Source organism: Cladophialophora psammophila, assembly GCF_000585535.1.
Source record: "Cladophialophora psammophila CBS 110553 chromosome Unknown aczJe-supercont1.20, whole genome shotgun sequence".
NCBI lineage: Eukaryota > Fungi > Ascomycota > Eurotiomycetes > Chaetothyriales > Herpotrichiellaceae > Cladophialophora > Cladophialophora psammophila.
This window is the reverse complement of record NW_006912941.1, coordinates 174,850-199,876: the sequence shown is the minus strand read 5'-3', so window position 1 is coordinate 199,876 and position 25,027 is coordinate 174,850. Positions and strand designations below refer to the sequence as shown.

The following is a 25,027-nucleotide window of genomic DNA, read 5'->3' as shown; positions in this document are numbered from 1 at the left end:
TCGATCAGATAAGACGCGCTTTCTCAGTGCCTGACCCCCAGGGTCCATTTCTTGCCCATTTAGAGAGCTTCTCGCGTTGAGACCGGGACTAGGACCAGGGTTTCATGCAGGTGGATGTGCTTGGAGCTCCACAAATTCACCGACTGACCACAGGTCACTTTATCAATCAATCTTCAAGGGCTCATACATCACCCAAGAGCAAGTAAACCACCTCGTTAGTCTTGTGCCACCGCCCGTGTCTTTGCACAATCACATCTCTTCGAATCTTTTATATCTTCTCCTCTACAACAATATTCTCCGAAAGAAAGGTTCTATATCCTCGCACACGCGGGAAATATCTCACCCCAAACTTCCCTCTACTCCTGTTACAGCTCCTGTCCCAGATCTCGCGGGTCCCACTTCCAACCTGTTTCGACCTCAACCCTCACCCATCTGCCCTTCTCATTCAGTCGCATTCCCCTCTCCAAACCTCACCACTGCTGCAGACTGTCTTGTTTGAACTCCTGCTTCACCATTGCCACCCACTGCGACACTCCGGATCCTTGGGAACATCGAATCTAATCGGCCAATTTGCCATCAGTACCGCGCTCTCGTATGATCCAGCGTCTGATCGACTGGTCAGCACACAATATCTCGGATTGCCAGTCTCCGGACATCAGATGTATCCCTATTTTCCATATCTGATCTCTTCTCAAAAGCCTCAACTCGCGGCTCTGGCTTGAGTTTAATCTTCTGTCACTCGCAAACTTGATTCGACGCTCTTTTTGGTCTTCACCATATCTGCCACCCACATATCGCTCCCTTCCGCCACAACACAGCTTTCTTGGCTCCTCTCAGAAATGCAGACGAGATAGCTTCGAGGAAATAGGAATATCCGTCAGCGATCTCACCGATAGATCATCTACATTCCTTTCACAATTACACTTGACCCAAATCATGGCGACTCTCAAGTCCCATTTCGCTCCCAGCAAAATTGTTTTTTATATCCTCTGGTGGGGCTTTCACTGGGGTATGTTTGCCTTTGGCTGGTAGGTGTTCCTACAGCATGAACAATCCTATCTGCAAACTAACACAACTTCAAGGTGGAAGCAAGCATCAGATCCACGTTTGGCCGGTCTCAACAGTCTGACCTTCTCAGTATGGATATCTCGAGGAGCTGGTCTTGTCCTTTCTGTGGACGTTCTGCTCATACTGCTGCCCATGTGTCGGAATCTCATGCGTTTCCTGAGACCAAAATTCCGGTGGCTACCTCTTGACGAAACACAATGGTTCCACCGACAGTGTGCTTATGCCATGCTCGTTTTCACCACGGTTCATGTCACTGGCCATTATGTTAACTTCTTCAACGTCGAAAAGAACCAGATCCGGCCCGAGACGGCAGTCCAGATTCACTATGCCCAGGCAGGTGGCATCACCGGTCATATTATGCTGATGTGCATGCTGTTCATGTACACTACTGCCCACCAGAAGATTCGCCAACAATCCTTCGAGACTTTCTGGTACACCCACCATCTTTTCATCCCGTTCTTGCTTGCCATGTATACGCACGCCGTGGGTTGCTTTGTGCGGGACACAGCCGATCCCTTCTCCCCATTTGCGGGTAAGGAATTTTGGGGTCACTGCCTTGGCTACGAGGGCTGGCGATGGGAGCTTTGGTCTGGTGGCCTCTACCTCTTCGAACGACTCTGGCGCGAAGTTCGTGCAAGAAGGGAAACCAAGATTACCAAGGTCGTGCGCCACCCTTACGATGCTATGGAAATCCAATTTCAGAAACCCAGCATGAAATACAAAGCGGGTCAATGGCTATTCATCAATATCCCCGCCGTATCGAGCCAACAATGGCACCCTTTCACCATTACTTCATGCCCATTTGACCCGTACATCTCAGTGCACGTCCGCCAGGTGGGTGATTGGACGAAAGCTGTAGGGGATGCTTTGGGTTGCGGTCCCGCCCAGTCCAAGGAATTCGACAATTTGGACAAAGAGGGTATCTATGAAATTGCGCTGCAAAGTGGCCAAGAGATGCCTGCCATCCGTATCGATGGACCCTACGGTGCACCGGCCGAAGACGTGTTTGACAACGAAATCGCCGTGCTCATTGGCACAGGTATTGGTGTTACACCGTGGGCCTCAGTGCTCAAGCACATCTACAACATCCGCGCGGGGCCCAACCCACCTCGGCGTCTCAAGCGTGTTGAATTCCTCTGGGTCACCCGCTCCGTCGAATCCTTCGAGTGGTTCCAGACCCTCCTTACTTCTCTCGAGCGTCAATCCGCCGAAGCAGCCGAGAGCGTCGGCGGCCCTGAATTCCTTCGCATCCACACATACCTCACGCAACGTGTTGACGCCAACACGGCAGCAAACATCTATCTCAACACTGTGGGCAACGCAGTCGACCCCCTGACAGCGCTGCGCACAAAGACACAATACGGTCGGCCTGACTTCAAGCGTCTCTTCGGCGCCATGAGAGACGGCCTCATGGACCAGACGTATCTGGACGTGGGCAAGGAATCATCCATCACGGCGCAAATGAAGGCCACAGTGGGTGTGTATTTCTGTGGCCCCAGTGCCGCAGCGAGAGAAATCAAGACCGCCTGCAAAGCCACGAGTAACGATCTCGTCAAATTCAGGTTTTGGAAAGAACATTTCTAAAGTCTCGAAGGGTTTCGAAAGGTCGGACTGGTTCTGGTTTTTCGGAGGTGACACTTCGCAGAGACCTTGAGCTTATGCTTCATGATTCTATATTGAAAAGAAGCCCAAATGTTTGGACACTCCCCATGTTTCGAATTTGGCTTGATCCGTCGTGCGAAGACGACACCGGAAGGGATATATCGAAAGGTCCCCCCTCCCTCCCTCCCTCCCTTTCACTCCTCCCCTTTTTTTGGTTCCGGGATCTATGGGGCGAAACTGCAATGTACAGACTCGTTTGTGAGAATTTTTTTGTTTGTTGTTTTTGGAAGCGATCAAAGATACGCCAGAGATACCAAAGCCATGCATGTGTGTGTATGCCAGCGATCAAGGAAGTATGAGGCAAGATGAATTGCCCAAATGACTGCGAGATTGGAGGAGAGGAGGGAGAGCCTCATGTATACTATCAGGTTACAGCCGCGTCCGTCCTCCCTTGCAGAAGGGGGAGGGCGGAGAGCAAGCGGGAGATAAGATGATCAAGGGGGAATGGACACATACATCGATATGCGCCTATGTAGCTATGCCCAAAACAGCCACGTAGCTTGCTGAAAAGGGGGAGAATGAAAATTTCCCATGCAGCACGAGGCCTGTCGACTTCTACCCTTTTTTTTTTGGTCTCTTTCCCCTTGCTGTCCCCTTCCCCCCCCCCCTCGGGGACCCCGAGCGGAGGACCCGTGTTAAGTTCCCTGAGCCAGGGGTCTCACCTAATAACTACCTTGAATACTTGTTTCATCCGCATTTTCCTAGACGACTGACCTGTCCTATTACAGTACATAGTACCTCGTACACGTTATTTGCCTTCTGCAAAATGGCATCATCCCTGTGATCTCTACATTGGGCTGAGCCGTTGGTCTCAGCGTCTGGTGTTGATACTTCGCACTCCGCACAGGTGGCATCCTGCGCGCACTCTCTCCTAAACAGACCACCAGCTGAAGTGAGAAATAAGCAGGACGCTCGAAGTCCTTCGCGGTTAGAACGACGGTGGCCTTCGTTGGTAATGAGCATTCCGTTTGTCTTTGAAAATAGAGGCACCTCATGCCTTAGCGACGCCGTTAGCTTTATTCGCTATGGCGACCTCTTCGTCGTTATTGAGCCCTCTTTTAGCCACATTGGATGCAGCGATGTATTTTGGGTCAAACTTTACCACATATTTTTCACATCGGCTTGCGCGCTCCGACACTCGCGGGTTTTACTTCTGAAGAGTACCAACGCGTCCTCCACAGAAAGCCAGACATAGCGAGCACGATACCTTTGTCCTGGCATGGCACATATTAGATGGTGCTTGAGGAAAACGGCCTCTGATGAACATCACTTGACTCACATTTTGATCGTCCGTGTACCAGCAATCCGGCTTGATGCTAGGCGGAGTGTTCCACCATGCGGAAGATGCCCGGACATTCCCAGTCTCCAGTGCGTTCACATCGATGTCTATCGTCACCGCCGCGCCTTTGGATGGCAACCCTATGATCCTCCTCCGAGGAGCACTGTAAGTCCTGGTTACCAGCCAAAACGTCATTGTCGAGCTTTGGGTTCGGGCCTGGTTGGCGAGCATTTTACCGTATTTTGCAATCCATGCGTGTAGTGCTGCTGCAGCAGAGACCTCGCTACACATCACTTGCCCATCTGTCACGAGGATAGCTCCTCCCCTGTCGGTCTTTGCTGTATAGCTATATTGCACACGTTGTGGTGCTGCAACACTGCAACGCGTCAGATGCCATGCTTCACTCCTAACAAAACCTTCCTGGAGTCCTTGACGGATGTGTGGGACTTACTCGACAGTTACAGGGGCAGAAACTTGCTTCTGCACCACATCATCTGACCTCCGGATCCTCCAATTCTCCTGGTTTTGGTCCTTTTCAAGTGAGCATGTGAGCTGACCGACAGCAGGTAGACCCCGAGCTTGCAAATCGGACGAGTCTGTAAGGTCGACTATGGTCCGCCACGCGCCGTCGACATCAAAGTATCCGCACATGCCTGGCCTGAGCATCGTGCTGTCAAGACGCGTGTAGACTGCCAAACCCTCGGGCTGGTGCTCGAAGTATTTAGCATATTGTTCTGATATCGTCTTGATCTGTTTCTTGTGCTTGGTGTCCATCCTCTGACTGGGCGCCTCTGTAGGTGTGCCGGCCTGAGTCGGTTGAGAACGTAGGTCTGTCCCTAGAATGTCGCGTTGGATTTCCATTATCTTCTTCCTTGTATGGTATTCGGTACCACGTCTGGTCTCGGAGAGTCGTATTTCCTTGAGCGCTTTGGCGACAGTGATCAGGTCGAGCAAAGCTGCATGCGCTGAGACACAGGACTGCAAAGCCGCTTGCTCGGGCGAAGTTGCCTTTTCTTCTTGATCATTGCCTGCTTGGTCGTCGTCGTCGCCTTCATCTGAAGTACTTTGATCATGATAGCCTCCTATCTCGCTTTGACGCCTACCGGCTGTATCGTCGTCACCTCTACCGATGACATTGCTATCGTGGCGTCCTCCTAGTCCACTTAGGTGTTTATCCCCTACTTCTGGGGACCTTTCAACGTCCACCTGGGACTCTTTAACGTCGCTCACTTGGGATCCTTCAACGTCCACCAGCCTATTTATTACTTGGAGCAATGCCTTTCTTATTCTTTCACATGAATCCCTGGCAATTCGATATAAATCTGCTCCTCTATCTCCCACATTGTCCAGTTCAGCCACCTCAATTTTCAGGTCTAAAAGCCATATGTGCAACCGTATGTCTAACTCCTTGACGGCATCGGCTATGTTTTGACGCTGACGTTGAACATGATCGAGGTATTTTCGACGTTCGTTTGCTTTCCAGATAAGTGCTAACGTCGCCGCTTGAATTGAGGATACTTGATTTTGGAGATCTTGAGGCTCTTCAAAGCTCAGTAGTGATTGGATACTTGAATAAGGGTTGACTTTCTCTGGATTTGACTGACTCGCCTTGAGATCCGGTGTGTCAGCCTCCTGGGACATCGCAACGATCAATTCATGTACTGCGGCCAGGAACAGTTGTTGATATTTAAGGTCTGCCTGAGCAAGGTCGACGGTCGAAGTTGATCAAGGGAGGGGTCATGCACAGGCACGATTAGGCAACGACAGCCCAAGGTGCTTAAATGCGGGGCAAGAGCGAGCTAAGCAGAAAAATAAGTGACACATTCTGACACGGAACGCACGGTGAATCTAATGTAGGGAAGAATACTTAACGATAGCGAACTGGCCGCTATATTCGATATAGCTAATAGTGTGGGTATAGGATCGAGCATCACTCTCTCTTAAGGTCCACTTAGTACCCCATATAAATGAAGATAACCTTCGATACAACGAGGAAAGAACTTAATGTTTTACTACCTTGGTACGAAGGCCTGCTCGCCTGACAAACGTCATTTAACTTTTTATCTGGGCTCGAAGTTCCGTCTGCTGTAATGTCGACTGTTAGACTTCGCCTGATTCCCTGACCGAGAGGCGACCGCCAGACAAAAGTCTTAGACTTTGCAATGCCTGTCACGGGTCTTGAGATACTTCCACTTGTTAATGGGACGCTAAAGTTGATCACACTTGTCATCACCTACGGCAATGGCCTCAAAACCAAATGGAATGATCAGCAGACCGCTGCAGACCATGTAGCAAACATCATCCGTCAATTCCATAACCAGGATAAATTGCTCAACTACTGGTGCTTCGAACACTGGATGTTCGCTCAATCGATCAGTGTCACCAAGTCTCATCAGCTGTGCAATGCATACTGGGGCGAGGACGGGTGGGTTATCGTAAGCAATCATCTGTACGATATCCAAATCCTCTGCAACGACTTCGGGACGATCTTTGCGAAATTGCTAGATCAAAAGACTTTCGAGACGCTTTACAAGGATATCACAGATCTAGCCGAATCCTCTATCGCACGAGGGCAGCGTACCACCCCTTTATCCAACAACAATCATGAGAGATCGTGGGTAGTAGGTCGTACCGGACCAGTTGATAGGGACCGTCGGAGACTTGCAGAAAAAGCCGATCGACTTGGAGAAGTTGAGAAATTCAACTTCATGGAGACACACAATGGAAAATTAGAGGCAATTCTTGAAAAGATCAAGACGACTTACAACGCTCTCGCGCGGGACTCGACACAATTTTTCCTCGACAAATGGGGCGGTCAAATTGGGTCAGATCACAAAGAAGCAAGGGTAGATGTTGTCGAAAAGCATTTCGTTTTGGAGCATGTGCATTCTACGAAACTTGCCTCCGAACTTCTGTTCTGGGCGTGCGACAATGTCTCAGAGACGAGACGTGAGATAAACGCAGATCGGCGCCCGAATAAGCCTTGCTGGTCACTCGCAATGTCTCTCGAGGCAATGGACAAACCACTGATAGATGAGGCTCCGCAGCATCAAGACTATCGGATTGGGATTCCCTGGCCTACAGACGCGGATCGCTTAGTCCGAAGTGTGAGACATCCCGGCGGTGGTACCAGAAGAAAAATGGGCACAGAAAGAAGTTTGGAAGACGCATGTGTCATTTTGGACACCGTACACGAGACGTTCTGCGATTTCAAAGCTAGTCTCCCCGATGAAGCAGTGCTCAGCAGTATGTTCAGACTCCGCAAGCCTTACGATGTTGCAGAGGCAATACCCAGATTAAGAAGAGACAACGACATGCCCACTGACCACGTCAAAGTGAATCTGTATAGCTATCTGGAGAGCAGAGCACACCGGCACCAGTCTTTACTGCGGCCAGAGCGTGTGAAGATGGCATTCTTAATTGCGGGCAACGGGATGATCCTCTTGGGCACACAATGGGCACATCATTTCCGGAGCAAGAACTTGATCGGCCCCAGAACAGAGGAGGTCTTCCACGCCTCGGAGATAGTGTTAGAAGTTCCGGACACCGAAGCTCTTGAAGCCAGGATCGACAATGGGATCGATAACGTCGAACCTCAACTCTTCAGAATTGGGGTTTTGTTGGTCGAGCTTGCGCTGTCAGCGCCTGTCCATAGAGCAAGCTATGACAGGGAGGGCAATCAGCCAAGGCAGTTGTGCCTGGAGACTTCCCTACCGGAGCTCAACACTGCTGAACTGCGGAGACTGCAGATAGCGAACGTGCTCACCAGAGCCGAGGAAGCTGTTGGCGATGGCATGTCTCAAGCGATTGAATTTTGTTTGCAGCACACCAGAGGATACTTCGGTGCGGAATGGAGCGGATACTCGCGACTGAAGCCCTGGAAAAACCGAGAACTGGCGTACAAGAATGTCTTGAGCCGCTACTACGACAAAGTCTACAAGCCGTACGTAATTCATAGGCGCGTATTGAGCGGGCTCACTGACATTCATGTTAGCTTGAAAGAATTAGTCGTCCGCGTGCGAGAAAGAGAGGAGCAATGGACACAACCACTCCGGTAGGACGTCAGGTCCACGGATCTTTGCCTTGCCAGGTACCTGGATCAACGGTAGGCGATTACGATTCCACGATAGTTTCCCTTGTAGTGTCAGCAGTGTGTGACAACGTTCTTGGGACAGATGTTGGCGCCCGCAGCTAGGCGATACAGTACGGCAAGCCAGACTCAGAATCAAGTGAGTGGCACACGGTCTGACAAAGTAGAGTGGTGCACTATGTTGTAGATCAAAGGCACCCTTCGTTCACAATAGGTATACTGTCCATCTTTAGTAATTGGTACTCAGCCGCTCATCATATGCTGTTGGCAACATTCTGTATGATAGCGGCCGCTTCGGTGTCATTGAGCAGTCTTGAAGTATACCCACAGTTCGTGCCAAAATGAGGCCAAGTGCTTAATTGTGAATCCTGCTTGCCACTCGCAAGGCCAGCTACAAAATACAGAGTCCATACGCGTGCAGGGTCAAAACAGTACCAGCGCTAGCATGGGCATGGGACTTGCTTGTTCGCGTTTAAGCCGTTCATTCTCGCTGGATCTAACAGCGATAAAAACCCGGTGTAATCTTGCTTGTGGGTGCGATTTGAATCTGCGAGGGAAAACAAAACCAAAAAAAAAGCAAAAAGGTGCTCGTTCAAGCGCCCTTGAAATTCTTTCTTTCGGCAGCTCACGTTTTGTTTGGATTTGGAAGGCCTTTTCTTTCTTTTCGCAGCTGTCAATACCAGCTATGGATGGCTGGTCTTTGGTTCTCGAGCTGCTGTGTGACTGCACTGTCTGCGATATCCGCGACACCAACTTCGACTCCGTATCGGCATCGTCGATACACAGTCCCAACCTCTCACCGCCATGGTTCTGCATCACAAGCTGCTTCAGTCATCACTGCCTCCACTACTTCGCCGAGTGTCATATGATGATACAAAAGTCACGTCAAGTAGAACACTTTCACTTCGAGCTTTAGCTCTACGCAGTGGGATGTCCTTGTCTTGGGCCCATGGATTCATTGCGGTCACCTCCTCGTTCACCGGTCTAAAAGGGAACTTGTAGTTAGTACACTTGCACTGCAGGACATAGCTAATCAACTGAGAAAAGGCGTACCATCACAGTTTGTGGCTGTCCCTCCATGAGGATCTTCTTGATGACTTCATCTTCATTGCTGGTGCCAAACTCATTCTCCAGACTGGCCTTACTTGCTCCGTCCAGAGGACCCTGCGCACCATGCTTGTGGGTGACCATAATCTTAAAGCTATTCACCACCTGGGCCAGGGGGATCGAGTGGTCGGCTTGCCATGCCTTGAGATCTTGGGGAGACTCGACGAAGACGATGAAGTCGTCGGTGCTGCCTTTATAGAAGACTTTGGTCACTTCGCCGACTCCGCGAGGCATCTTGTTGTATGATGGGAGATGGAGTTTTAGGACACTGAGAGATATTGCTCGAGATGGAATTGCGTGATCACACGACCCTCTGAAGTCAAACCTGTTGGAAGGAGCGCTTATTGGTGGGGTGGATGGACACTGTCGACTGTCAGGCAGGTTTCCCAGCTGGAAGAAGTTGAGTCTGAAAGGACTGACCTTGAGAATACAGTGTGAAGGTTTCGATTCAGGATGAGAATGATTGCAAGAATGAGTTTCGTTTATGGTGTGAACAGAGCGCAATATGACTGCGTGGTGGGATCGTGTGAGGCTGCGAGAAATATGTACGCCATTAATCGTATGACGTCAATGCGGGCAGCACAAGCGCAATCGTCAGGGGCAGCAATTAGTGGGGTGCGAGCCCACTTGGCACTCAGCCCATTGTGGTGACTGCGCACCAGGTAGCGTGACTTTGTGACTTGGAGATTCCCAGCTCGCCAGGCACTGTGCCCACAGAACCTTCCATCAACTACGTAACTCCCGAACTCCTTACCAAGTCACAGGTCGATCATGCAAAGAACTCAACCGCAGAGCCTCCACTCTTGTCGCACAAACCAATGCTTCCATCGGGCCCAATGACGTCGAAAGCGCCGACAGCGGCAGAAGTACTTCGGTGGCACTTCCAGTGGTAAATGACTCGCTTAGAAGAAAGAGGCCACTCGGCCAATATAATATGCATGATGTTGAGCCAGCCAGGGGGGTCTGTTTCGAGTAGAACGAGAGACTCCGTCTAGGTTGAACACCATTCGATACATGACGACGAGATTTGGAACTATGGCTGTGTAGGCTTGCGCCTGGTGCGCTGCTGTATACAAGAGCGCTCTAAGCAACATCTAACCCCAGCAGCTCCCACGGCTAGCACAAATCGTCGGCGTCTATTACGCGGAATAGGCTGCTTTGGTTTTCTGCTCGTCTTGTCACTTCCTCCATGCTTGTAGCTAAACCCTTTCACAAGGTTGGCAGGATGCACCGTTCTCTTGTGTTGAACCTGACTGATTCTCTGGCAGTTTTGAGGTTGAATCTCGGATAGAAAATCTGATTGCATGCTCCAAAGACGGTGCTTTTAAGCTCGGGCAGCTATTCCAACACCAAGTCCCTGGTCGAATTGCTCTGCAGCTGGACCACGATTGCATCGAGCAATGTCAAGCTGTGTGTCTCCAGCGGAGAGTATATTGTGTTCATGAACGCCTTCTGTTCGAGCAAAGCATTCGTCTTCAGGAGTTGATAAGACAGGGCATGAGACAGTATCTTTCCAACAAACTAGGACCCATCGAAGAAGAGAGAGACAGAGGGTCTCATGGATGCCATCATGGACAATGCCGAAGAGATTTTTCTGTGGGAGAATACACGAGCAGATCGAAAATGGTCGCGACCTCGACACCTTGAAGCAGGAGATCAACGCTCTCCCCAAGGAGATGGCCGGCCTCTTCATCTTTTGGATTCCTTGCCTGATTTGGGCCTCATGGAAGCCTCCTCGGCCTTTTCAACACTTGCGAAGGTAAGCAGTTGCTATGTGTCTTCTTTGTGGGCTCTGTCGTACTTTTTGCCTAGACGATTCAACCAAATCCGCCTGTGCTCCTGGAGGGGGACTTGATATATTCCACGTTCGCCCATTCGTCACCAATCTCAATATGCTAATCGTCATGTTTGCCGGCCCCCAAGCATCGACCATGGACCATTTCACGGACTATCCCCGCTATCATAATCTAATGGCTTCGAGGCGTGAGCGCCGAGCAAGCATGTCTGCCATGAAGATCTCGGTTGGGAACCAGTGCAACGAAGCTAGAAATGTCAAGGCAAGCTCGTCATAGGCCCACGCTTTGTCAGAACTCGAAAGGATTTCTTGTTTTCTAAATGTCCCCGTTCAGCCGTCTATGCCAGAGCCACACATTCAGCAATCCAAGGTCAAATCGTTACGGCCATCCCAGGAAGACAACTGCAATCACAGCGTGGAGAAGTTGTTTTCGCAGCGAAGTCACCTCGACGATTCTGCCATTTATGTATAAACCCGGTAAGGATAACAGGCGTTTGCATGGTGGCAATTCCACCTGGGAGAACAGAGAATTCAACGCGTCAGGGCCCGTTTCCTGTTCTCTGATCCATGGTGGTCATTTGACATTCTTCTTGTTCGAAAATAATCTCATCCCCATTCTTGAGTTTTCCCTCTTAACCATTATATAATCCATCCAGCAATGACACCGCCGAGCTTGCAGCTAACCTTGTCTCGCGTCGATTGATATTTTATATCCCAAGTTGAGTGGCTTTCGTCAGGATCTGAAGATAGCGGAAGATGTGAATGAGGTATTAACCTCTCTCGGTGATGGTGGTTCGGTACGGTGGACAAGTCCATCGACAACGACTTTTGCTCCGCAAAATGTCAGATGCAAAATAAAGTCCGACAAAACGCGCACAAAATATTTCCCGCCGGGCTCAACCCCCCAAAAGCCTCATGTCAGGTCAGCACAGCCAAATAGAGGCAATAATACGACAATGGGCCCAAGGATGCTGTTTGCATCTGCCGAGCTCACATCCGATCCCGCGCTGAGTCCGAGGCAAGGCTGAGATCCGCTTCGCCTAGCTACATAGCTCCCTAGCTGTTCGGCAGATCCAAAACCTTCGATTATCACCGACCGTCTTTGACTCCTCCCCCGGATTTACATACCTCCCTCGCCTCGAATCAAATCGAAATAGAACAATCTAGATCGTTCCGCCCTGCATGCCGTGCCCTCGGAATCCAGAATCCATGTACCGAGACATAGATACCACCTCGACTCAAGTTCCGCGCTCACGCGGCTGGCGCCGGATCTGGTTGTTGACTCGTGCGAGATAGAGGGAAGAGGATGAGAGACCTGTTTGTGCGAAAAAGCATGCATGGATGGGAATGAGGGCAAATGCCGGATTTTCTGACGCTGGTGCCCTTTCCTGACGGTTGCTATACAGTGTGCTTTTACTGTCTCTGCCTCCTAAGAAGTATTTTCTGTTACCATCGACTTACATACATACCTGCAGCACTATGTTTACGTACGGTAGGTATAGGTACGTAGCACCAATGCGCCGCGGACACAGGGCCGAGCTCACTAGACAAAGCCACACAGACAGTTCAAGGCGGGGGGAGCAACTCACCTGGCGGTATTCACTAATCCGCTCGCGTACCCTGTACCTCAGACATGTCAAATAGAAGACGAAACTCGGACATTTCGCTCCCAAAACCTCCACTCCCCCGCGGATCTCGGGGTGGTAGTTCCAGAACCATGGATGGCGGGCTACATCGCTACCGACTACGAACTAACCCCTACCTACCTAAAGTCCATGTGCCATCGGCATTTGGAGAAAGAAAAGACGACGCAACAACAGCCGCGAGGTCGTTTGCTAGGTTCTAACTTCTGCTCCAATCCCGGTCCACAAGGGCGCCCTTCCCCCCGCCCTCAATCTTACATATTACATAGCGATCGATATCATCATAGTCATAGGTACTCCCGGTAGGTAGTCATACGCAGTAAATAATAAGAACCCAAAACCCCCGGCCCCCCTATCCCCGTCCGAGACGTTGACGAGTACTTTGCTGAGTATATACACATACACTTCACACAAACACACACACATATATATGCATCGTTTGGCTTACTCCTCCTCCGTCCCTCCCTCTGTCCTCGCAGTCCCTTGTTGACTCCGTTCGGCGCCCATTTTCACAAATACTAAATAACGAAAGAAAAAGCGTCGATCGGCAATTGTGCACAGGCGCTCGGAGGAACGGTACTTGCTCCATATATCCACAAGGACTGCGTTTGCCAGTTCTTACAAACCGGAGCATTTCCCGTCCGCGAGACCTCGGACTTGCAAGGTCCAGGAGGTATAACTGGAAGACGACACCGGATTTGGCCCACGAGTTAACCGGTAATTATTACATTTTTCGATCACGAATAAGTCCGAGGACCAGTACATCTACGAGATCGACCGATACCGAGGACCGCTGCACTGGTGGAAACCCACCCCCCGACCGCCAGCATCATGTCCGTTGTTGAGGCGAACGACGGCTCCTCGCTCACAGGCATCCTCCTCCGCTATGCCCTCTGGGCCACCGCCTTCCTTCTCACCAGCCAAATCGCCATCTTCCTATACAAAACCTTGACATCTCCGCTTCGCAGCGTCCCCGGTCCTTTTCTCGCCCGCTTCGGTCGCTTCTATTACTTTTGGCGAGTCGCTCAAGGCCACTGGGAACATGATGACCTCGACCTGCACAAGAGATACGGGCCCATCGTCCGAGTTGGGCAGGACATGTACAGCATTGATCATCCCGAAGTGGTCAAAAAGGTATACAGTATCAACTCCAAATTCCCCAAGAGCGATTGGTATTATGCGTGGCAGCATCCGGACCCAAACCGCTGGACCTTGTTCCCGGACAGGGATATGAAGAGGCATGCAGAGACCCGCAAAAGGTTTCAGGCAATGTACTCGATGTCGAGTTTGGTGAATTACGAGTCCTATGTAGACTCGTGCGCCGAGATCTTTGGGCGAAAGTTGTCTGAATTCGCTGCAAAAGGTCAGACTATCGACATGGCGCATTGGTTTCAATGCTATGCATTCGACGTAATTGGCGACATTACCTACTCTCAACGGTTCGGCTTTTTGGATAAAGGCGAGGATATTTCGGGACTGTTGAAGGCGCTGCACAGTGTCTTAAAATACGGTGCCCTCGTGGGCATCTACGCCAAGTGGCATCCCTTGATCTTCAACCTTTCGAGTCGTCTCGGGATTGGCGGTGGTGAAGGTCGAGTGTGGCTGATGAAGTACGTGAGTGAGAGAATCAAACAACGAGAGGAAGAAAAGAAAACCGGCATCGATGTTGAGAAGATTGGGGAAAGAGACGAGAATGCACCGATGGACTTTTTGGAGAAATTGCTGGTGGCAAATCAGCATGATCCGCAGAAGGTAACCCCTTATCATGTCTTCATGATGGGCTTGTCGAATATCATAGCCGGCTCCGACACGGTAAGATTGCCCAAGTACCGCGCAGATGTATTCGAGGCGATCGAATTCAATCTGGTGCAATTGGAGATCGGCATGCTAACATGATCTTGTCGAGGACACTAGACCGCTGTGAGCCTATCTTCGATCCTATACAACCTGCTCAGGTATCCGGACACGATGCAAAAGCTTCGAAAGGAGATTCAGGAATTCGAGGAGCAGGGTAGGTGTGGCAATCCTGCTGTATCGTTCAAAGAAAGCCAGGAGATGCCCTATTTGCAGGCGGTGATGAAAGAGGCGCTGAGAATGCACGCTGCCACCGGTTTGCCATTGTGGAGAGTTGTACCTGAAGGCGGCGTGGAGATTTGTGGTCAATTCTTTCCTCGAGGCACCACTATTGGACTCAATAGTTGGTGCGCTCACTATAACGAGGACGTCTTTGGACCAGATGCCAAACAATTCCGACCCGAAAGATGGATTGAAGCTGAGAAGGAAGGCGGTGAAAAGCTCAAGATGATGGATGCTTATTACTTACCTGTGAGTGAGATCTCGTCAACCACAGGTTAGCCCTCTGCTGACATTGCATCAGTTTGGACTCGGCGCAAGAACCTGCATAGGTCGACACATTTCATTCCTGGAGATGTCCAAATTGATCCCACAACTCGTGAGGAGGTTCGACTTCGAACTGGAGCATCCCGAGCGTGAATGGGATACCGTGAATTATTGGTTTGTCAAACCAATAGATTTCCGGGTCAAGGTCATGCTCCGAAAGGAGTAACAATGCCCTGACGCCAGAAAAGAGACGGGTGGAAGAAAAAGTGTGTGTGCGTGTTGGTTGAATACCTCCTAAAGGAACCTTTTTCCTTTCTACACCATAGCATACCTGCATGAACAAGCCACATTGAACGCCACTGATGCGTTCGATGCCCTCAGTACGCGCCGTTTGAAACGGCAGCTGGACAGCCCTGCTCGTGGTCGAGGCTCAGATGATGGATCCTGACGGAAAGTAACATGGAAATTCCAGAGAGGTTCGATGCAGACTCCTCGAACGCCCATGTGGTTGCAGGGGATAAAGCATCAATCTTGTGTCAGACCTGTTCCTCGTACCGTACACCCTGTCGTATGGCAAGATCCACGGCGAATGTGATTGCGCCTTTCAAAAGACCCAGTTCGGGTGTCCAATACGGTAATTTCAACGCTTTCATCACTACCTATTGGTAGTTAGGTTTGCTCGCGAACAAAATTTTGAAACTCCTCGCAATGGGAAGCGAACAGAGTGGGAAAAAGGGACTGGCGGCTACAAAGTAAACAGTAGAGGGATCTGGTCCATCACAAACTAGCATGGTCTATTAGCGTGGGGAGCGGCTCGAAGCTCTCGACAGAGCTGGCCAACCGCCGAAGTGATGTCGGGGAAACCCAGGCTAGCAGTTGGCAATTCACCCTCTTCGCGTTCAGACAGTGCTAGCGAGTCCGAGCCGTCCGCATGATCCAGCGGCTGCGATTCGTGGGGTTACCGAAGCGGACAATCCCCCTGCGGTTGCTCAATTTCCGCCCGAGCGCAGAGGTGGGTATTGACCAGTAGTCCCCGGTCAATGGCGATTGATGCCCAGCACTAGTCCCAGCTGTATCGTGGAGTAGACCGAGATGCAAGCAATCATTGTACTCCGTAGCAAACATCGAAACCGTGGGGATTGCAATGGTGAATGGGGATAAAAGGTGATCGAGGTCGTTCGAGCCAGCAATAATCGGCAAGGGTCGGCAGGCGGCAAGCAAGGACGACGGGGCAGACAGGAAGGTGACAGGCAGGCGTACATACGATAGTAGAAGGGCAAAATGAGGCCAGAGGCAAAGGAGGCAAAAGAGGCGCTCGAGTCGAGACCGAAAGAGGAAAGGAACCTGTGAAGAGTTCAGCAGCTGGCAACATGATCGACCAGACCCCTACCTCAACAGACGATCATTGGAGCTCGAGTTAGAACCGTAGACAGCCTCAAGGAGCAAGAGAAGTCACTCGCTTCACAGTCGGAGGGACCTACTGGGTAGTAATAGAGCAACAGGCTGAGAAGGAGGAGCGAGGTCTGGGACATGGACTTGCGAATGGCGCCTGCATGCGCTGCGTTGAAGGAAGCCAGGCCAACAGGCAAGCGCAAAGCCGCCGGAGCTTCTTCAGAGGAGGAAGAAGGAGGGATGGATGGATGGATTGATGAATGGTACGAGGTACTCGGCAAATGGGTTGTGGATGGATGGGGGATGGAGATGGGTGGACACTGGACAAGAAGTTGGTAGAGTGGACAATGGGCAGTGGGCAGTGGGTTGTGGACACGCTTACCCTTGGGGGGTGGTCAAGATGGTTAATCCCATCCCATCAAGACCTACGAGGTACCCAGCGAGCCAGTACCTAGTAGCGGTTCCAGTTGATCGAATCCCGGCTGCTATTTCACCTTCCAAGCCCAAGCACAAGCACAAGCACGGCCAACTTCCCTGCGCCTGCCTGCGCCAGCTTGCACCAGCTTGCACCAGCCTGCACCAGCCTGCACCAGCCTGTACCAGCCTGTACGTACCATCACCATTCCCGCTACCACCACCGCCGCCTGCTACTCGACACTTCTTTCGATCCTCAATCCGCAGCTTTCCCATCAACCTGCGATCCTCTCAAATACCAGCTTGTATCCCATGTGGTGTATCTTGCGACGTCGACGCGCCTCTCCCTATCTCCATCTTTAGATGAATCCAGTTCCCTGCGACCTGTTATCCATCGTTTGACCAGCCACTCGGCTTGCACCTCTCCGTCTCTTCTGCTTGCCGTCATCTTTTGCCCCCGTTCAGCCGCTTCTGTCTCGTCGCTCGCACCTCGCACCTCTTTCCACCCGCCGCTCTTTTGCGCGCAACTGCTCTTCCATTCCATCTCGATAATCATCTTGAGCACTGCTCGCGGCCCTTTCGCATGATTCGAAATCTATCCGCTTCCCCCATCTGCGCACACACCGAAGAGCAGGCCTCTGCAGGCCAGTCTGTCGCCCCACATGAGTGGCAGCGCTGCCACTCGGCCCTCGTCAGGTACGGTCCGACCTTTCACTATCAAATCTCAATCGGGTCTCTGATCCTGCGACCTTCTGGCCGCGATGGCGCACTCTTGTTTCTAACGTGTTTTCATCTAGGCGCCTCCCTGCAAGGACAAGAAGTCACTTCCAATGACGCCGCTTTCGCTACCATTCCTGCTGCCAGCTCCTCACTTCAGGTTGCTCCTGAAGCTCCCCAAACCACCGAGACAATGACAGAGAAGCCCAAAAAACAGCCGTCGCTTGTCAAAATTCCTTCTCGCACGTCTTCCAACCTGAGATCCGCCGAACCTGCCAACGCACCTCCTGTACCAACCGCACCTGATGACCCACCCCCGTCGCCTAGGCGAGGCTCGAAACGAAGTCTACTCAGTAGAAGCAGGAACAATAGCAGAGGTAGTCGAAGGTCATTCAGAGGAGCTCGGCCGGCGGAGAATACCAAAGAACCCGTACCGCCTCTTCCTCAAACCGCGGCTCCCAAAATCGAGAAGAAAGCTCGTAGCGGATTGCTCGCCCTCTTGAACTGTTGCAGTCCCACCGAATATCCTGATGACACCAAATCAGACGACCCCGATATTGCAGCCAAGAAGATTAAGATCCAGCCCCAGCTTCAAAGGACGTCCAGACCGCAAGAACAGAATGAGGTCGTGGAGAACGAGAAGACTTCGGAAGGCAACACCGCAGTGGATGATGCAACTGCACGAGGCAAAGCTGGAGAGGAAGAGAAAGCAGAAATAATGGAGAAGAAGGAGCCTGACGACTCCCGACCGAGGATATCGCGGGAGGAAGCATATCATGAAAAGGTCACGCTTCCTGGCACGAGCGGGACAATGCCATCTTCGACTCTCACTGAAAAAGATGTGGGATCCCACGGCGATGAGGACCAGATCAAATCAACTACTATCACCATGCCTGAACCATCTTCCAAACCGGATGTCAATGTGATAGCAGCCACACCCACCGATGCAGAGCATCCTGTGGAGCCGCAACGATATAAGGGCGATGAGAAGACAGCTTCTGATGTGGAGATGTCAGAGGCCCCTCCTGCTGTTCCAGTGGTTGATGAAGAGCCGTTGGACGAGCCACCTCAGCCTGCAGAACTGCAACCACAAGTGCCTCTCCCTCCTCCGCCGCCATTGTCCAAACGACAAGAGCAGTTTGCGCCCAAGGAAGTTCCCCCGGTCCCAGAAGCAGCACCGGAGAAGCAATCATGGCTTCTACCTCCTGTACAGCCCCATCTAAAAGGACGAAAGTGTTTGATTCTCGACTTGGATGAGACCCTGGTACACAGCAGCTTCAAGATCCTAAACCAAGCCGACTTCACCATCCCCGTCGAAATTGAAGGCCAGTATCACAATGTCTACGTGATCAAGAGACCAGGCGTAGATACATTTATGAAGAGAGTTGGGGAGCTGTACGAGGTGGTGGTCTTTACTGCTTCTGTATCAAAATATGGCGACCCACTACTAGATCAACTAGACATTCACCACGTTGTTCATCACAGGCTCTTCAGGGAGAGCTGTTACAACCACCAAGGAAACTATGTCAAGGTACGTTGGCCCAAAAAGAGATTCACCTGCAGTTGTTCGAAGCTAATATTGCCCAAGGACCTGTCACAAGTCGGCCGAGATTTAAAGGAAACTATCATCATTGACAATTCTCCCACATCTTACATTTTCCACCCGCAACACGCTGTTCCAATAAGCTCCTGGTTCTCGGATGCACACGACAACGAGCTGCTGGATCTAATACCAGTCCTGGAAGACCTGGCTGGACCGCAAGTCCAGGACGTAAGCCTGGTCCTGGACGTGGCTCTGTGAGCTCCAAAAGTCTGTTGTCGAACGTTCAGAACGGCCGTCTTCACTTCGTTTGTTCGTATTAGAACGGTATATGATTGACAAAAGTCTGTTTGGCATTTCTAGCGTGGCGTCCATTGACTTAATGCTGTTGATGCTGGGTAGAAATCACCCAAGTACGGACGGACATCTTGTGGATATGGGAGCCAGGCCTGGGGAAACAGGGTTCCAAAATTTACCCCGTCAAGAAAAAATATCAATTCTTAATCGCTTTGGGAAGGTCTTTGCGTCTTTGCGTCTTCGCGTCTTCAGCAGCCCGAAATTCTAACGGTGTCGTTCGAAAGTCGAAGAGGAAAGGGCACTGAGACACCAGGTTTACAGGGCTTCATTCTTTTTTTTTTCCCTTTTGTTGTGTCATTTGAGATTGAATTGCACATCGGCAGGCATGCATGTGATTTTGCTCTAGCGGGACCGAGATGTGTGGATTGAGGAGATTGAGCGTCCACGCGTGACAGACGCTTTTCGGTGTTTGGGGACATATCGTTTGTACAGTCAAAGACGGCCTGTACCTGGAGAAGCTAAAGAGGCCGGTAGACGGGAGAAGTCGCTGCTCAATTGAGGAGAAAGGTGTAGGTAGTGATGCTGCTTGAAGCATTACACGAGCCACGGGCACTGCAAGGAGTCGTTGCTGGACCTGGAGTGTGACGTTGATGTCTAAAAGAAGCTCTAGCAGGCAGAGCGAAAACGCACGGAGTCGTGGAAAAATACAAGAACAACAATTGACTAAATTCTCTATTCAGAACACGGTAGTATGTCGAGAATCAAATTATCTTCACCGGTTGTCTGTCGCTTGGGCGGATCCTGCAGCAAAGAGATGGCTTGCTTTCCATGGTATTGCTATATACAAGGAGCTCCGCAGAAGGACTTCATCTCTATTCATCTTGTCCATACTGTGGCGTTGAAGCCATTCATCCTACAATTGCTCCACAAACTGTTTTACAAACCGGCCAACCTCGTCTGGCGCCTCAACACAATGCCAATGGCCAATTCCCTTTAACACGTGCAACCTCTTCCTCTCGGGAGCGGTGCCCAGTTGGTCGAAAATCATCTGACACCCGGCCAAGGGGGCGGATTTGTCCTGATCGCCCGCGATGATCAACATGGGACACCGTACGTTTGCATACTCTGGAGGCGTGGCGAGTTCGATGGCGCGACAGTTTGCGCAATAGCCCTCGGGCGACTGCGCGAGGAGCATTTCGCGGATAAAGGCTTTTTGCAGGGCGGTGGTCGCGGGCCCCGTGGCGGCGTTGGGGATGGTGTTGGCCATGGATTCCATGCCCTGGGCCTGGACCGTGGGGACGCGCTGTTTGAAGACGCTGGCCACGGCTTCACTCGGGTGGACGGGGCCGATGCATATCCCTGCTTCGACGCGGTCGGGTGACATGGATGCCAGGTACGTCGGCACCATGCCGCCCATGGAGTAGCCCAGGACGATGGCCTTGTCGACGCCCAGGTGAGAGAGCAGACCCAGGACGTCGCTGGCGATAGAGGGGATGGAGGTTTCCGTCCCGGCTTGGAAGGGCGAACGACCGGCGCCGTAGTTGTCGAAGATGATGCACCGGTAGGACGTTAGGAAGGGGAAGATGGGGAAATAGTAGTTCTGGGTTGATCCGAGACCGTGGACGAAGATGAGAGTGTGTGGTGATGGCGACGATGGCGAGGATGATGACGATGATGCTGGGCCGATGTCGGTGTAGTGCAGCGAGTGGCCATTGATGGTCGCGAAAGGCATGGTGTGGATGGCGTGACGATAGATGTCTTGCTCACTATATCTATGTAGTAGTATTGGGGTGACTGGAGATAGATCTCTCTCTTTACCTGATTGACAAGGGCGACGGTGACTTCTGTCCCTTTTCCTGGCTGATGACTTGGAGGGACAACTTACAAGACTAGACGGAGTGGCATTCTTCCTCCTGCCTTAGCCCATTGTGAGGGGATGTTGAGATGGGATGTCGTCGAGTTCGGAAGACGAAGCCGGATATGTCGAGCATCAGGAGGGTCCGGCCCGAACACGTTTCCACACCTCAATGACCTCTAACACCGATATATTACTGTCTAGTCGAATGCTGGCCACGCATTCCCAATAGAGATGGACATGATATTGCACACGGGGCTGATGTTGGTCGGTGTGCAACTGGCCCAACTGCGGTTGCAGGCAATGTTTCAGACCAGATGAGAACCGAGTCTTGGCGAGCGCTGAGCACTTCATTGAGTGTTATTTTGCGCAGGTCATGGCAAAAGAGGCGAATCTGCCATTGTCTCTGACAGGTTTGCCGAACGAGAAGGAAAGAATAGAACGCCTCTGTGTGTAGGTGCCTGGCTGAGTCAGAAGGCAGAGAGCAGAAGGTCGCTGAAGCGGTGGACGACGCAAGCAGGGTACATCCCTCTGGAGGATCTCCGATGCTTCGATTGCGGGCTGCTATCGGGGCTTACGATATGTACTTGTTAGGCATGTTAGGTCACTAGGCATGCTGGCCACCTAAAATTTAGCTTTCCAGGCATCCCTAGCCCGGACGCTTGCCTAATGCCCGCCCATAAAGAGTTATTGAGGATTGAGGCCCACCAATCCTATTACCCTGCAGTTCTTTCTCCCCGTCTGGACACGCGTTGACGTGATCCACTAACCACCGCTTCGTCAAGTTCCACCCAACGCTTCTGATGCCGCCGGCGGAAACGAAAAGGAACACGACGACCGACAAGAGAGGGACGAGATGGAGATCCAGACACGGAACAAACACGCACTGCAACCATCTTGTAGTCTCCCATAGTCTGCATCCCCAGGTCAGGCGTCTTGCATTGGGCTTTGCACCACAGCACGATACCGAGTATCCTATTTGACTGCGCTTGCGAATCTCCGTCTTCTATCCTTCCCCCAGCTTCGGTTGAGCTTAGGTTAGGTCAATGGGTTGCACGTAGTTGCTCCCTCGGACCACCACCACCACCACCACCACCACCACCACTTACCTCCGCTTCTGCCTCTTCTCTTCTTCTCTTGATTCCTCTTTCTTCCTGCAAGCCGGCCATTCGTGCCGATTCCACTCGCTAGGAATCTGATTCTGTCCTCTTCGCAATGTCTCTAGACGTCCGGCTCCGCGTCTCCTGGCCGAGTCGCGCGGTCCTCTTGTTCTCCTGCTTATCACACGCCTTTTACATACCAGGTATACTGCTTCATCCGCATTCGGCCGTGTCGATGAATTGGGCAACACTGACGATGCCCAGGCGTGTCAATACGAAGCTATCGAGACGAGGAGAACATACCGCTGCTCGTGAACAAGGTCTACTCGGATAAAAGCCAGCTCCAGTATGCATATTTCGACTTGCCTTTTGTCTGCCCTCCCACCGGCAACAAGCACCATGGCTCGTCCTTCGCCAGCGGCCATAGCGTTCCCCTCAATCTGGGCGAGGTCCTTCGGGGAGACAGGATTAAGACTTCGGACCTGGAGATGAATATGGGAGAGGACATAGATTGTCAGTACCTGTGCGATCGGGTGGTGGGCCGGAAAGAGGTGGAATGGGCTCAGCAACTGATTGAAGACGAATACGTCACCGAATGGATTCTCGACAATCTCCCCGGAGCCACCTCCTTTGTTACCGTGGATCGGACTCGGAAGTACTATGCATCAGGGTTCAAGATGGGATACAAGGATTTCGATGTCGCCACGGGTCAAGAGATGTTCTACCTTTACAACCATCATACCCTTGTGGTCCGATGGCGGCCAGCTCCTGGAAAGGCCGGGGATAATGGCGGTAAAGTCATTGTTGGATTTGAGGTGTATCCCAAGAGCGTCCATGGAGGGCATCGCAACGAGACTGGCTGTCCACTCGATGTCTCAGGTGAACAGGAGCCGTTGGCCCTCTATATTCCTGGCAACAGCACCAACTTGATGGAACAGTACGCAGATTCATCCTACATCCCCGAAGGCCATGTTGACATGGAAGACGGCGCCACTATGACGATCCCATACACTTACTCGCTCTACTTTTTCGAAGAACGCGGGGTAGAATGGTCGAATCGTTGGGATCTATATTTCAATGATCAGGCCGAGAGCTCCTTCACCCACTGGCTGGCCATTGTCAACTCCCTCATCATATCGGGCATTCTGGGTGCAATCTGCATTGTCATCTGGGGACGGACAATGCAGGGGGATGTCAAAGGCCGGGGTGACGGAATGCTCGAAGAGGCCCGACTGAAGATCGGCAAACGCGAGAAAAACAAGTCAAGCAGCGGGCTGCTGGAGAAGATCTCCGAGACCAGCCCGGATGATGATCTGTCCTCGGATGAGGAACCGCTGGAAGAAATCACCGGCTGGAAACTGCTCCACGGCGATGTTTTCAGGCCGCCGCCATGCGGAGGTCTCCTTGCCCCCTTGATTGGGTCTGGGATCCAGCTGGTATTTGTGATTGTAGGCCTGTTGGGTCTCAGCTGTGCTGGCATTCTGAATCCGAGCTGGCGCGGAGGGTTTTGGAGCGTGGGCGCTGGACTCTTCGTATTTGCGGGCGGGTTTTCAGGATATTTCTCTGCGCGAGTGTACAAGACCTTCGGCGGCCAGAATTGGCGAAAGAATACAATGATGGTAAGTTCTCGTTGGGCAAGATTGGTGATGCGCGGGTGTACTGACTGAGCGGACTAGACCGCGCTCCTCTTCCCTGGGCTCTTGTTCACCCTCGTCTTCGTCCTCAACCTATTCTGCTGGGCGCAAGCTTCTTCGACTGCCCTGCCATTCTCGACTCTCCTGGGGTTGGCATGTCTCTGGCTGCTGATCCAGCTCCCGCTCGTCCACCTGGGATCGTATTGGGGCTTCTACAGATCCCCAGCCTGGGAACACCCGACCAAGACGAACGCCATTCCTCGCCAAATCCCGCCGCAGGCGTGGTATATGAAACAGCAAATCACACTGGCTCTGGGCGCTGGGCTGGTGGCCTTTGCAGTACTGTTCATCGAGCTCATCTTCGTCTTTAAATCGCTCTATCTGGACAAATCATCCTATTACTACGTCTTCGGGTTTTTGAGCATCATCTCCGCTCTCCTGTCGATTACGATTGTCGAGACGGTCATCATCGCGACATACATACAACTCTGTGCCGAGAATTACAACTGGTGGTGGCAGTCATTTTGCGTTGGCGGAGCATCGGGCTTTTGGATCTTTGTATACTCGGTGTGGTACTATGCCACGCGATTACACATTGACGGGTTTGTGAGCAGTTTGTTGTTTTTCAGCTACAGCGCCCTTGCTTGTGCTGTGTATTCACTGGCCACGGGAACCATGGGGTTCCTGACGGCGTACATGTTTGTTCGACGGATATATGGGGGCGTCAAGGTGGATTGAACCGTCAGGCCACCTAATTCCTTGCAACTTTTCGTTCCCCACGTGGCTTCATAAGGGAGAACTCTTTTTATGATAGACGGCAATGAAAAGGTCTAGGTTGCCATGTATAGCAATCATCCCGACCACATTGAACTAATACGAGACTATGAGTTGAGACCTCCTCTTCGGTCTTTGAACCGATATCAACAGTGGAGCACCGCGTGCTCGACGCATTGGTAGGGACGATGGGAACTACTGTATCCTTGAGGAACGGATTCAGTACATGGGTGATGGAAAATTTTGCTGATCCACGCGAGTAACACGAGTCAAGACCGCGTGATGGGAAGAAGACTCTCAGCACGTGGGTGGATAACAGT

General features: G+C 51.7%; 8 protein-coding genes across 8 annotated transcripts; 5 read left to right on the top strand and 3 right to left on the bottom strand.

Moving 5' to 3' along the window:
* Nucleotides 1-936: 936 nt before the first annotated feature.
* A1O5_10452 (NADPH oxidase) lies at nt 937-2,652 on the top strand (the record flags this gene model as incomplete). Its single annotated transcript, XM_007751028.1, has 2 exons — nt 937-1,028; nt 1,083-2,652. 2 exons carry the CDS (start codon nt 937-939, stop codon nt 2,650-2,652), a joined length of 1,662 nt encoding a protein of 553 aa, XP_007749218.1.
* A 1,804-nt stretch (nt 2,653-4,456) lies between these two features.
* A1O5_10451 (uncharacterized protein) lies at nt 4,457-5,650 on the bottom strand (the record flags this gene model as incomplete). Its single annotated transcript, XM_007751027.1, has 1 exon — nt 4,457-5,650. The coding sequence occupies one exon, from the start codon at nt 5,648-5,650 to the stop codon at nt 4,457-4,459; it is 1,194 nt and encodes a 397-aa protein (XP_007749217.1).
* Nucleotides 5,651-6,171: 521 nt separating this feature from the next.
* Nucleotides 6,172-8,067, top strand: A1O5_10450 (uncharacterized protein; the record flags this gene model as incomplete). Its single annotated transcript, XM_007751026.1, has 1 exon — nt 6,172-8,067. The coding sequence occupies one exon, from the start codon at nt 6,172-6,174 to the stop codon at nt 8,065-8,067; it is 1,896 nt and encodes a 631-aa protein (XP_007749216.1).
* A 950-nt stretch (nt 8,068-9,017) lies between these two features.
* On the bottom strand, nt 9,018-9,440 carry A1O5_10449 (uncharacterized protein; the record flags this gene model as incomplete). Its single annotated transcript, XM_007751025.1, has 2 exons — nt 9,018-9,083; nt 9,153-9,440. The coding sequence occupies 2 exons, from the start codon at nt 9,438-9,440 to the stop codon at nt 9,018-9,020; spliced, it is 354 nt and encodes a 117-aa protein (XP_007749215.1).
* A 4,035-nt stretch (nt 9,441-13,475) lies between these two features.
* A1O5_10448 (cytochrome P450 oxidoreductase) lies at nt 13,476-15,210 on the top strand (the record flags this gene model as incomplete). Its single annotated transcript, XM_007751024.1, has 3 exons — nt 13,476-14,456; nt 14,559-14,969; nt 15,022-15,210. 3 exons carry the CDS (start codon nt 13,476-13,478, stop codon nt 15,208-15,210), a joined length of 1,581 nt encoding a protein of 526 aa, XP_007749214.1.
* Nucleotides 15,211-17,700: 2,490 nt separating this feature from the next.
* Nucleotides 17,701-19,308, top strand: A1O5_10447 (uncharacterized protein; the record flags this gene model as incomplete). Its single annotated transcript, XM_007751023.1, has 2 exons — nt 17,701-19,038; nt 19,096-19,308. 2 exons carry the CDS (start codon nt 17,701-17,703, stop codon nt 19,306-19,308), a joined length of 1,551 nt encoding a protein of 516 aa, XP_007749213.1.
* Nucleotides 19,309-20,257: 949 nt separating this feature from the next.
* Nucleotides 20,258-21,076, bottom strand: A1O5_10446 (uncharacterized protein; the record flags this gene model as incomplete). Its single annotated transcript, XM_007751022.1, has 1 exon — nt 20,258-21,076. The coding sequence occupies one exon, from the start codon at nt 21,074-21,076 to the stop codon at nt 20,258-20,260; it is 819 nt and encodes a 272-aa protein (XP_007749212.1).
* Nucleotides 21,077-22,414: 1,338 nt separating this feature from the next.
* On the top strand, nt 22,415-24,671 carry A1O5_10445 (uncharacterized protein; the record flags this gene model as incomplete). Its single annotated transcript, XM_007751021.1, has 3 exons — nt 22,415-22,502; nt 22,564-23,918; nt 23,976-24,671. The coding sequence occupies 3 exons, from the start codon at nt 22,415-22,417 to the stop codon at nt 24,669-24,671; spliced, it is 2,139 nt and encodes a 712-aa protein (XP_007749211.1).
* Between the last annotated feature and the right edge of the window lie 356 nt (nt 24,672-25,027).